We start from the raw sequence: 13,365 nt of genomic DNA, 5'->3' as shown, positions 1-13,365 counted from the left end.
CCTGTCTGCTACCCAAGGTAAATTCTGCATGGAGCATGCAGCTGTGCCTGTAGCAAGAAATCAGGCTGGAATTCGGGCCTGTGACACATGGATCATGCACATGTCCATCAATTTCATACCGTAGATTAAGCAGCTGAATGAACTTCACATTTATTTATTTCTTATTTTTAGAAAACATCTCTCTTGGGAACATGCAAAAGCCAGTGTCATTTTTTCTGAACTCAAATCTCTTCCTTATTCAGAAGGAAATGCCATTTTTATTAACTCACTCAATAAAATTTTCAGCAATTTCAGGTTCTGGGAATGGATTTACTCTTATAACTTAGGGATTTTTAGAGTGGGGGGAAAAAAAGCTTGGTGAAAGTAAGTAGTATATCAATTTAAATACCTAACACAGACTTTGGATAAATAAACTGATATATCTTATTAAAATACGTACAGATGGGACACCTGGGTGGCTCAGTGGTTGAGTGTCTATCTTCGGCTCAGGGCGTGTTCCCAGGATTCTGGATAAATCCAATCAATCCAAGATAAATCTCATCTCGAGACCCATAACTCTATGTGTAAGGACCCAATTTTCCTATGTATCACATTCACGGGTACAGGGGATTAGGACTTGGACATATCTTTCTGAAGGTCACCATTCAACCTATAGGTATCAAATGTATGAAACTGCTGGCCTTATTTATAACCTTTACTGGAGAGTACTTAGTATTCCTATATTTCAACTGCTAATAAATTTTCATTGGCATGTAATAGTATTTTTCTAATTACGTATTTTGTTATATTTTCTCTTCCAGCTAGAGTTAATCAAATCCATTTGTTTTACAGCAAACAACAGGACTTCTGATAGTCAATATGATGCTTTAATCACAAGTAATTTGGTCCCTATGTATAAAGCATTTAAAAGTAAGTATACATTTAGATTATTAATTTAAAAACATCTAATGGCTTTATGAGCTTATAAACTAAACACATCTTTTTGATGTTTGCAATTTGTCCCTGATATTGAGTCATTTGTTCTAATGCTTTAATATAGAAATAGGAAGGATCTCTGACATAGTTTTCTTTCTTTCAACTTACTTCAATTTTGGATGCCTTGTGACTAGAACTTCAATAATTTGTTTTTAATCTAATTTAGCTGTAAATGGCTAGTCACAAAACAAAATTTTACTGACACTTACCATAAGTATGTGAAATGTGTTTGTCCCTAGAATCGTAATTAATAAAGTAGTGTGTATATTCTGACCACTATTTAATATCACTTTCCTCAGCACTAGGAAAGAATTTGGAAACATATTTTACTTGGGATAACTGGGTAGCTCAGTGGATGAGCATCTGCCTTTGGTTCAGGGTGTGATCCCAGGGTCCTGGGATTGAGTCTTGCATCAGGCTCCTGCTTCTTCCTCTCTCTATGTCTCTGCCTATCTCTCTCTCATGAATAAATAAATAATTTTTTAAAAGGAAATATTTTACGGGATCCCTGGGTGGCACAGCGGTTTCGCGCCTGCCTTTGGCCCAGGGCGCGATCCTGGAGATCCGGGATCGAATCCCACGTCGGGCTCCCGGTGCATGGAGCCTGCTTCTCCCTCTGCCTCTGTCTCTGCCTCTCTCTCTCTCTCTGTGACTATCATAAATAAATAAATTAAAAAAAATTCTTTAAAAAAAGGAAATATTTTACTTAATTTCAAGACTGCAACTACATCAGCAACAGGAAGTGTCATCAATGTGACTTTTTTTTAAGATTTTGTTTATTTACTTATTAGAGAGAGAGAAAAAAAAATACAAGGAGTGGAGGGGCTGAGGGAGGAGCAGATTCCTTGCTGAGTAGGGAGCCCAAAGCAGGGCTTGATCCCAGGACCCTGAGATCATGACCTGAGCTGAAGGCAGACACACAACCAACTGAGCTACCCAGGCACCCCCATCAAGGTGACTATTATTTTTGTTACATGGACTGTTTTGCAGAATTACCTAATCACCACTGACAATTATTAAAATACAATTTGATGCTATTTAAATGTACCTCCCAATTATAGAAAATATTTCCATGTTCAACAAAGGTAGATATTTTTTAGGACCTTTGAATGGTAAATGGTTCTCCAACCTTTTATTTTCAGGCTGTAGGTGTTCTTCTGTCTAAAATGAGTGTCTTGTAGACAGCAAATAGATGGGTCCTGCTTTTTTATCCAGTCTGAAACCCTGCGCCTTTTGATGGGGTCATTAAGCCCTTTCACGTTCAGAGTTACTATTGACAGATATGAGTTTAGTGTCATCATGATATCTATTCAGTCCTTGTTTTTGTGGATTGTTCCACTGAACTTCTTCTTACAGGGGAATTTTAAGAGTCCCCCTTAAAATTTCTTGCAGAGCTGGTTTGGAGGTCACATATTCTTTCAGTTCCTGCCTGTCTTGGAAGCTCTTTATCTCTCCTTCCGTTTTGAATGAGAGCCTTGCTGGATAGGGTATTCTTGGCTGCATGTTCTTCTCATTTAGGACCCTGAATATATCCTGCCAGCCCTTTCTGGCCTGCCAGGTCTCTGTGGAGAGGTCTGCTGTTACCCTAATGTTCCTCCTCATAAAAGTCAGGGACTTTTTGTCTCTTGCTGCTTTAAGGATCTTCTCTTTATCTTTGGAATTTGCAAGCTTAACTATTAGATGTCGAGGTGTTGAACGGTTTTTATTGATTTTAGGGGGGGATCTCTCTATTTCCTGGATCTGAAAAGGTAGATATTTTTAACATCTTACTCTATTATTTTTAGAAATGTGGGATTACTTCCACAGTTTTCTTCTTGTAAAACTCTCCATGGAAAGAAATGGAGTAAATGTGGTTAGTGGACCAGTATTTGATTATAATTATGATGGTCATTTTGATGCTCCAAATGAAATCACAGGGTAAGTAATTTGCAAACAAATGGATTTTTTGATTTAGCAATAGGGTATCATGAGGGGAAACCTCAGTATTCTAAATAAAAGCTTAGTCTTCTAAATATTACACAATATATTTACATAGGGATGTTATTATTGACTATCTTCAACTGGTCTATAAATATTGCAAAATATTTATATGGCAAATATCTAGACTAATGTGCAAAGAAAAATTAGTAAAATTTTTATTTAGGAAATTTCTAAATAAATGGGCACAGGGAAAATGTGATTTTGTAAAGGTTAAAGAGATAAGAAAGACTCACTGTACTATCAATTAATATAGAGCCAGTACATAAATTAATTAAAAAAAACAAGTAGTGATGATTCATAATATTGTCCATAGTGGATGATTCATAAACTATCTCCCAGGAGAGGGTAGAGGTTTCCCCTAGAAAACCAGTTGTGTTAACTTGTGTGTCTTTGTACCAAACCTGGTCATAATACATTGCTAAGAATTACCTTTGAATGCAGCACACAGGAATAGAGAGGTTTAGAAGTTTTATCCATTATTTCTTTTATCATCAAAGTGTATGAAGGACCAAACTAAACAATTATGCTGTCTGAGCCTAGATTGTGTAATGCAATGGTTTCTACCTATACCTTTTTTTTAAAAATGATTTTTATTTACTCATGAGAGACAAGAGAGAGGCAGAGATATAGGTAGAGGGAGAAGCAGGCTCCCTGGGGGGAGCCTGATGTGGGACTCAATCCCAGGACCCTGGTATCATGCCCTGAGCCAAAGCCAGATACCCAACCACTGAGCCACCCAGGCGTCCCTCTACCTATAGCTTTTGATAGAGGAACATTTATGACAACTCAGTGTATGGCCTTTATGTATTTCATTTGTCTTGTCCTTATTTTAATGCTTATTAATCCTTCATTTCACCATTTAATAATTCTAGCAAACACTTTGATAGCCTTTACTACGTAAGTATCTTTTTAAACACATACATGTCATTTAGTCCACGAAACATTCCTATGTTAGATTCTGTTAGTCCCCCTATTTAGAGATGGAGAAACTGAGATATAGAGAGGTTAAGTATCTTATTTATGTTCTACAGCTAATAAGTGGGAAAGCCAGAATACAAACCTTCTGAGTTCATGTAGAAATCCTAAAATCACTATAATATCACTACTTATAGCAGTCATATTTCTTTTTCTTTTTTTTAAGATTTATTTATTCATTTATGATAGACATAGAGAGAGAAAGGCAGAGACACAGGAGGAGGGAGAAGCAGGCTCCATGCAGGGAGCCCGACGTGGGACTCAATCCCGGCCCAAAGGCAGGGGCTAAACCACTGAGCCACCCAGGGATCCCCAGCAGTCATATTTCTTATAGTGGGCTCGTAATTGGCACTTAAAACTTTTATTTTTTTATTATTTTTTAAATTTTTATTTATTTTATGATAGTCACCGAGAGAGAGAAAGAGAGGCAGAGACACAGGCAGAGGGAGAAGCAGGCTCCATGCACCGGGAGCCCGACGTGGGATTCGATCCGGGGTCTCCAGAATCGCACCCTGGGCCAAAGGCAGGCGCCAAACCGCTGCGTCACCCAGGGATCCCTGGCACTTAAAACTTTTAAAAGCACTTTCATGTTCAATCTAAAACTGAAGGACTGTCATATCGGTTGTATGATCTATCCCCATGTGTCCACTGTGAAGTTGGTAGTACAGGATCACCTCCATGTTAAACTTGAGGAAACTTACAAAGTCTTAGAATGTGAGAGGATTAGCACTCACCCAAACATCTTGCAGAAGTGCTCCAGTTGGAATTTGGGCTTCTTTGTTTCCAGTCCTTGCTCTACTGTAAAATGTCACTATGAAGTATAGAGTCAACAAAACTAGGAAACACAGGAGGCGTAATATCATGGTCTGCTTTCCTTGGTATTATCATATTTTACCCTAATATTATAATGACCAAGTTTGGACTTCTATAAAGTTCTGTTCTGGCTTATGGAAGTCTAAAATCATGTGATAAGATTTTGTACTTTCTATTTCATTTACTTTCTTGACTATATTTTTACTATAGCATTTCTTTAAAAATGTGTGACAACATTTATTAGTTTTAGAAGCAAAAGTATAATAACATCAGATCTTTTCCATTGTGTTTGTAGATACCTAACGAACACTAGTGTTCCCATCCCAACGCACTACTTTGTGATGCTGACAAGTTGCAAAAACCGGAGCCACACCCCCAATGCCTGCCCTGGGTGGTTGGATGTCCTACCTTTTATTATCCCTCACCGACCTACCAATGTTGAGAGCTGTCCGGTGAGTCTGCTCCTGGAGAGTCCTCAGGAACTGAGAAAATGAGTAGTCTCAGCTCCTCCAGGCTTTCATCAAAGTGGCTTTGACTGCAACATATTTTTTAGTTGTTTTGTGGGTAGAGTTGTACTAAAGATTGAGAGAGGCAGAGACACAGACAGAGGCAGAAGCTGGCTCCACCCCGGGAGCCTGATGTGGGACTCGATCCCAGGTCTCCAGGATCAGGCCCTGGGCTGAAGGTGGCACTAATCCGCTGAGCCACCCAGGCTGCCCAAATTACCTCATTCTTAAACTTTTCCTTAGACTATTACTATCTTTATGTAATTGATGTCAATTTAAATATGTATATCCCTAATGAACAAGTGTTTATATATGCATATTTTATGTATTGAATTTATATATACTTTATTCATATTCATAAGGGAAGAGGTGATATTGTATTAATATTTTTATTCTTAATACAGAAAATTGAGAGTTCTGTGCCAAAGTTGGCACTCAAAGTTTACTGAATGAATATGTAAATACAAAAACTCCATCAACTTGGAACATGAGGTCTGAGATTAATTATGGACACATAGACAATGAGTTAAAGTAACACTTTTCTTCAGAGAGTTGGAACAAGTTATCTTAAGATTTGTGTGGAATCAGAAAAGACCCCAAATAGCCAGGGGAATTTTAAAAAAGAAAACCATAGCTGGGGGCATCACAATGCCAGATTTCAGGTTGTACTACAAAGCTGTGGTCATCAAGACAGTGTGGTACTGGCACAAAAACAGACACATAGATCAATGGAACAGAATAGAGAATCCAGAAGTTGTCCTCAACTCTATGGTCAACTAATGTTTGACAAATGAGGAAAGACTATCCCCTGGAAAAAAGACAGTCTCTTCAATAAATGGTGCTGGGAAAATTGGACATCCACATGCAGAAGAATGAAACTAGACCACTCTCTTGCACCATACACAAAGATAAACTCAAAATCCACAATAGCCAAACTGTGGAAGGAGCCTCGGTGTCCATCGAAAGATGAATGGATAAAGAAGATGTGGTTTATGTATACAATGGAATATTACTCAGCCATTAGAAATGACAAATACTCACCATTTGCTTCAACGTGGATGAAACTGGAGGGTATTATGCTGAGTGAAGTAAGTCAATCTGAGAAGGACAAACAGTGTATGTTCTCATTCATTTGGGGAATATGAATAATAGTGAAAGGGAATATAAGGGAAGGGAGAAGAAATGTGTGGGAAATATCAGAAAGGGAGACAGAACATAGAGACTCCTAACTCTGGGAAGCGAACTAGGGGTGGTGGAAGGGGAGGAGGGTGGGGGGTGGGGGTAAATGGGTGACGGGCACTGAGGGGGACACTTGACGGGATGAGCACTGGGTGTTATTCTGTATGTTGGTAAATTGAACACCAATAAAAATTAATTTATAAAAAAATGGATGAAAGAGCTAAATGTGAGACAAGATTCCATCAAAATCCTAGAGGAGAACACAGGCAACACCCTTTTTGATCTCAGCCACAGTAACTTCTAGCAAGATAACATCAATGAAGGCAAGAGAAACAAAAGCAAAAATGAATTATTTGGACTTCATCAAGATAAGAAGCTTTTGCACAGCCAATGAAACAGTCAACAAAACTAAGGCAACCTAAAAAATTGGAGAAGATATTTGCAATGATGTATCAGATAAAGGGCTAGTTTCCAAGATCTATAAGGAACTTATTAAACTCAACAGCAAAGAAACAAATAATCCAATCATGAAATTGGCAAAAGACATGAACAGAAATCTCACAGAGGAAGACATACACATGACTAACATGCGCATGAGAATATGGTCTGCATCCCTGGCCATGAGGGAAATACAAATCAAAATCACAATGAGATACCACCTCACAAGTGTGAGAATGGGGAAAATTAAAAGGCAGGAAACCACAAATATTGGAGAGGATGTGGAGAAAGGGGAACCCTCTTGCACTGTTGGTGGGAACATGAAATGGTGCAGCCACTCTGGAAAACTGTGTGGAGTTCCAAATAGACCTGCCCTACGGCCCAGCAATTGGACTGCTGGGGATTTACCCCAAAGATACAGATGCAGTGAAATGCCGGGACACCTGCACCCTGATGTTTCTAGCAGCAATGTCCACAATAGCCATACAGTGGCAGGAGCCTCGGTGTCCATTGAATGATGAATGGATAAAGAAGATTTGGTCTATGTATACAATGGAATATTCCTCAGCCATTAGAAACACAAATACCCACCATTTGCTTCAGCGTGGATGGAACTGGAGGATATTATGCTGAGTGAAATAAGTCAACCAGAGAAGGACAAACATTATATGGTCTCATTCATTTGGGGAATATAAAAATTAGTGAAAGGGAATAAAGGGGAAAGGATAAAAATATGAGTGGGAAATATCAGAGAAGGAGACAGAACATGAGAGACACCTTTTTCTGGGAAACGAACTAGGGGTGCAAGGGGAGGTGGGCGGGGGTGGGGGTGACTAGGTGATGGGCACTGAGGTGGGCACTTGACGGGATGAGCACTGGGTGTTATTTTATATGTTGGCAAATTGAACACCAATAAAAAATAAATTAAAAAAAATCCCAGGCAAAAGGAAACTTTTTAAATGATAAAATATTTTTCTGTGAATGAAAAATAATGCCCTATGAAAAACAGTCTTTTGTTTCTCTTTTATAGGAGGGTAAACCAGAAGCTGTTTGGATTGAAGAAAGATGGCAAGCCCATGTTGCTCGGGTCCGTGATGTGGAACTTCTTACTGGGCTGGACTTTTACCAGGAAAAAGCACAGCCTGTCTCTGAAATTTTGCAACTAAAGACATATTTACCCACATTTGAAACTATAATTTAACCTAATATATAAATGAATTCTGGGAGAATATAAATGATTTTTTCCTGTTAAATAATCACAAAATAAAACTTTCTATTTTTCCTTAACTCCTTAAAAAAGCCACGTGGTGTGATTTCTTTCTTTTCACTTTTTCATCTGTGCAAATGTGAACTTTATTTTGAAGTCACTTTTTTTTGTTTTGCAGAGATTGTGCTGTGTTATACCTACCTTATTAGATTTCTTATCTCATTTATAATCTTTGGCTATATTTCTCTGTCCAGCATGATCTAAACAGAAGGGAGAGCAAGAGAAGTATCACTTTGGTGAAGGTTGTATAAGATGTTAGATTTGATGATTAGACAATATTTATTAAAAGAAACACATTACCTCATTCAATAATTTTACTTGTAAGAACTGTCAACAGATCTTTTACAGTAGGAAAGACCAGAAAACAACCTCAAAGACTGGTTGAACAAATTATGGAATTTGTTTAAACAATGGAATGGAATAATGCTATTCCAATACTATGAAGAAAGAAGTAGACCTCTATATTGAATGTATGTCTACTGTTAAAAGAACTAGGTAAAATAGCATGCTGTCATGTCTTGGGGGTCAGCTCTTTTTCTTTAAGGGAGCATCTGGGTGGCTCAGTCAGTTAAGCATCTGACTTTGGCTCAGGTCATGATCTCAGGGTCCTAGGATGGAGCCCTGTGTCCAGGTTCCCCATTCAGTGGGGTGTCTGCCTCTCCCTCTCTCATTGCTTCCCCCTCCTTCATGATCTCTCTTTCTCTCATAAATGAACAAAGTAAAAAAAGGGGTGGCAGATGATAAAATGTCTTAGGCCATACAGTCCCCTAGAGTCAACTCTGCCATTAAATCAAGGAAGAAGTCATAGATAATACATAAAAGAAATTGGAGTGGCTGGGTTTAAATAAAACTTTATTTACAAAAAAGAAGCAGAGGGCTAGATTTGGTTCCAATAAACTTTATATTTAAAGACATAAGCAAACAAACCACAGATGGGCTATCATTTGTCAATCCCTGATTTTATAATAAAGCTGGGTAGGGGAGAGGTAGGAATTAATGGTAAAGAAAAAGAGAGGGCGATAAATTTTTTATTTTGTGACCTTTTGGTATTATCTAAAATTTTAAAAAATCACTCTGTATATCTTTAATAAATCAAGGAGATCCGATACTTTTTGAGAGGAAATACCATTGATCAGATTTTTGGATTGCTAGACTAGCAATCCAGATGATTGTTCATCCAGGGGACAGAGGCTTTGTTTAGTTTAAGTGCCACTCACTTTTTGTTTTGTTTTGTTTTTAACATATTTTTTCCACTTATAGGATTTAGTTTAAAAAATTGTGCAGTGAAAACTGTAAGACACAAATTAAACTATTTCTAATTACCTGGAACATTAAATCAGAAACATTAAAACCCTGAATATACATAGAATTCCTCCAGTTCATGTTCCTCTGCCTCATCACCGCCAGGAAATTAAGATCACCTGAATTTAGACTGCACCGTCAGGAGATGAATGCAGCAGGATGGTTGCAATCCTGAACTGAATTTAACTCTGAATGTCCTTATTGTTTCTGAATTTCTCTGAAAGTGACTGGATCATTTTCTATTATTAGATCAAATGAGTACTCAACACAAATACAAATTTCAGTCAGAAAAATTGAAGGTTTTTGCATAGAGATTTGTGATATACCTTTTGAATAACCATTATCCTATTAAAAAGAAGTGCATATGTGTGAAATCATTTTGAAGGAAGGATATCAATTATTTGACAGATCATGGAACCACAGGAGCTTTGAAATTGCTACTTTACAACTTTAAGTATGTAGTCAAGTTTTTACAATGAGCTTGTTTTATTTTTTTTTAAATCTGAAAATGTAGACAATAAAGCTAGTTGCATTTGGAAAACATTTTTTAGAATTTCCAAGATACAGAAAATTTACAAGAATGATATAAAGAACTCTTGTATAACCTTCACCCAGCTTTACCAATTGTTAATATCCTCACTATATATATGTATATATACATATACTACACTATACATATAGTCTCTCCCCCCCCATAGTTTATGAGAGTACATGCTAGTTATCACACTTATTTATCCCTAAAACTTCAATTTGTATTTCCTAAGATCAAGCTGTAGTTGGGAGGTTTAATGTTTGTAGAATCGCATTATTTAATTTATAGGTCTAATCCAAATTTTCTCATATTTTCAGTAATGTCCTTTATATTATTTTCTGGGATCCAAAACAGAATTGTTCAATGCTTTGTTTTCTTTCCGCTTTGGTCTCTTCTAATGTAAAATCAGGCTTTACCAAATAATGTTGACAATTTTGATGAGTCTAGGTCATTTATCATGTAGGCTGTCCCTCATATTGGGTTTTCTGACATTGCCTCACAATTGGATCAATGTTTTGCATCTTTGGCAGGAACACTACATCAGTGATGGTGTGTTCCCAATGCTTTGTATCGAGAAGCACAAGATGTTCAATTATGCCAGTTACTGATGCCACATTTGATCAGTTGGTTAAGTTGGTGTTCACCTGGCTTCCCTTTTGTAAAGATAGTATTTTCCCCTCTATAATTTATAAGTTATTTGTTGGGGATACCTGAGACCCTATAAACTTCCTGGTTCATTAAATCACCCACTGTCTTTAATAATTATTTAATACTTAATAATTCTTTCTGATTAAATTTTTGCTATGATAGTTGCAAAAGGGTTCTTTCTTAAACTGCCACTACTCCTTCTACATTTATTAGCATTCTACTGTAAGGAGAAGTGTTCCTTTCTTATGTGTTCATTTGGCCATTATTTGTTTATTATTTGTACAGACTCATAGATTCTTTTTATTCCCATGAAGTAAAATACACTATAATCATTACTTTTTGTTTTTTTAAAGATTTATTTATTTATTCATGAGAGACACAGAGAGAGAAAGTCAGAGATCTAGGCAGAGGGAGAAACAGGCTCCTCACAGGGAGCCCAATGTAGGACTCAATCCCAGGACTCCAGAATCATGCCCTGAACTGAAGGCAGATGCTCAACTCAACAGTTGGATATGCACCTGTGCTGGATTGTCACACAGCTCACATTGCTTGCAAGTTTGCTGAGCTGAAGGAAAAGATAGATCGTCGTTCTGGAAAGAAGCTGGAAGATGGTCCCAAGTTCTTGAAATCTGGGGATGCTGCCATTGTTGATATGGTTCCTGGCAAACCTATGTCTGTTGAGAGCTTCTCTGACTATCCTCCTCTGGGCTGTTTTGCTGTTCGTGACATGAGACAGACGGTTGCTGTGGGTGTCATCAAAGCAGTGGACAAGAAGGCAGCTGGAGCTGGCAAAGTCACCAAGTCTGCCCAGAAAGCTCAGAAGGCTAAATGAATATTATCCCCAATACCTGCCACCCCAGTCTTAATCAGTGGTGGAAGAATGGTCTCAGAACTGTTTGTGTCAATTGGCCATTTAAGTTTAATAGTAAAAGACTGGTTAATGATAACAATGCATCGTAAAACCTTCAGCAGGAAAGGAGAATGTTTTGTGGACCATTTGTTTTGTGTGTGTGTGTGTGTGTGTGTGTGTTTGTGTGTGGCAGTTTTAAGTTATTAGTTTTTATTTTTTTAAGTTATTAGTTTTTAAAATCAGTACTTTTTAATGGAAACAAATTGACCAAAAATCTGTCACAGAATTTTGAGACCCATTAAAACAAAAGTTTAATGAGAAAAAAAATGCCACCCAGGCAGGCATCCCTAATTGTTACCTATTTTAGTACTCAAATTGCCCCAGATTTGGCCTGTGAGAGCTCCATTAAGGGAACTCTTGTGTTCTTTGACATATCTTCATCATTTTTAGAGCACCTCCTTACCCCTTTGTCAACAAAAGTGCAATCTGTATCTACATATTTTTGTCTAGGATCTCTCTATTTGTATCTCTACTCATATTTATAACTACATGTACAAAAAAAGTGAGTCCATTGTCTGGATATACTCATACATTCATTCATTCACCTATTGAAAGATATACCTTGGTTGCTTCTAAGCTTGGGCAATTATGAATAAAGCTGCTATAAACATTCATATATAGATTTTTGTGTGAGCATGAATTTTAAGTTCCTTTGGGTAAATACCAAAAATCATAATTGTTGGATCATATGGTAAGAGCATATTGAGTTCTTTAAGATCTTGTTTTTTTACTGGAGACAGAGCACAAAGGGAGGGAGCAGAGTGAGAAGGAGAAGCAGACTCCCAACTGAATGGGGAGCCTACCTGGAAGCTCAATCCCAGGACCCTGAGAACATGACCTGAGCCAAAGGCAAATGCTTAACCAACTGAGCCACCCAGGTGCCCCCATTTAGTTTTGTAAGAAACTGCCAAACTGTCTTCCAAAGTGGTTCTACTATTTTGCATTCCTATGACAAAAAAACAAAAAAATTAAAAAAAAAAAAAAACAACAAAGTTCCTGTCATTCCACATCCTTGCTAGCTTTTGATATTGTCAGAGTTCTGGATTTTGGCCATTCCAATAGGTGTGTAGTGGTATCTCGTTGCTTTAATTTGCATTTCTCTGATTATATATGATGTGGAGAACCTTCATATGCTTATTTGCTATAGTCTTTGGTGAGGCGTCTGTTAAGGTATTAAATCTATTTTTAAATAAGATTTTTTTTAAAAAATTATTTTCTCCTAGTCTGTGGCTTGTTTTCTAATTCTTTTGATATTGTCTTTTGCAGAGCAAAATTTTTTAATTTTACTGAAGTCTAGCTATTTTTTTTTTTGTGGATTGGGACTTTCATACTGTATCTAAAAAGTCATCACCAAATTCAATACCGTCTAGATTTTCTCCTATGTTATCTTTTAAAAGTACTATAGTTTTTCATTTTACATTTAGGTATATGATCCATTTTGAGTTAATTTTTTTGAGTTAATTTTTTATAAAGCGTGTAAGGTCTGTATCTAGATTCATTTTTCTGCATGTGAGTGTACACTTGTTCCAGGACTGTAAAAGTGGAAAAAAACTATCTTTGTTCCAGTGTATTGCCTTTGCTCCTTTGTCAAAGATCAGTTGACTATATATCTGTGAGTTTATTTCTGGGCTCTCTATTATGTTCCATTAATCTATTTGTGTGTTCTTGCAGCAGTACCACTCTTTTTATTACCCTAGCTTTCTAATAAATCTTGAAGTCGGGTAGCAACAATCCTCCAACTCTGTTCTTTTCTTTCAGTATCATATTGGCTGTTCTGGATCTTCTGTCTCTCTATAAACTTAGAATAAGTTTGTTAATATCCATAAAAGATTTGCTGGGA

The 13,365-nt window shown here is 37.1% G+C and overlaps 1 protein-coding gene across 1 annotated transcript in view; it reads left to right on the top strand.

Moving 5' to 3' along the window:
- Nucleotides 1-8,067, top strand: part of LOC129512935 (ectonucleotide pyrophosphatase/phosphodiesterase family member 3) — an 84,748-nt gene extending 76,681 nt beyond the window's left edge. Inside the window, exons 22-25 of the mRNA XM_055330530.1 lie at nt 832-909; nt 2,760-2,892; nt 5,039-5,195; nt 7,897-8,067. Of these exons, the coding sequence (XP_055186505.1) occupies nt 832-909; nt 2,760-2,892; nt 5,039-5,195; nt 7,897-8,067 (539 nt within the window). The remainder of the gene's footprint in view (nt 1-831; nt 910-2,759; nt 2,893-5,038; nt 5,196-7,896) is intronic.
- Nucleotides 8,068-13,365: the final 5,298 nt, after the last annotated feature.

This window comes from Nyctereutes procyonoides, unplaced genomic scaffold (assembly GCF_905146905.1).
Source record: "Nyctereutes procyonoides isolate TBG_1078 unplaced genomic scaffold, NYPRO_anot_genome, whole genome shotgun sequence".
Taxonomy (NCBI): Eukaryota; Metazoa; Chordata; class Mammalia; order Carnivora; family Canidae; genus Nyctereutes; species Nyctereutes procyonoides.
Note: the sequence above shows the minus strand (reverse complement) of the source record. Positions and strands in the feature narration are given on the sequence as shown.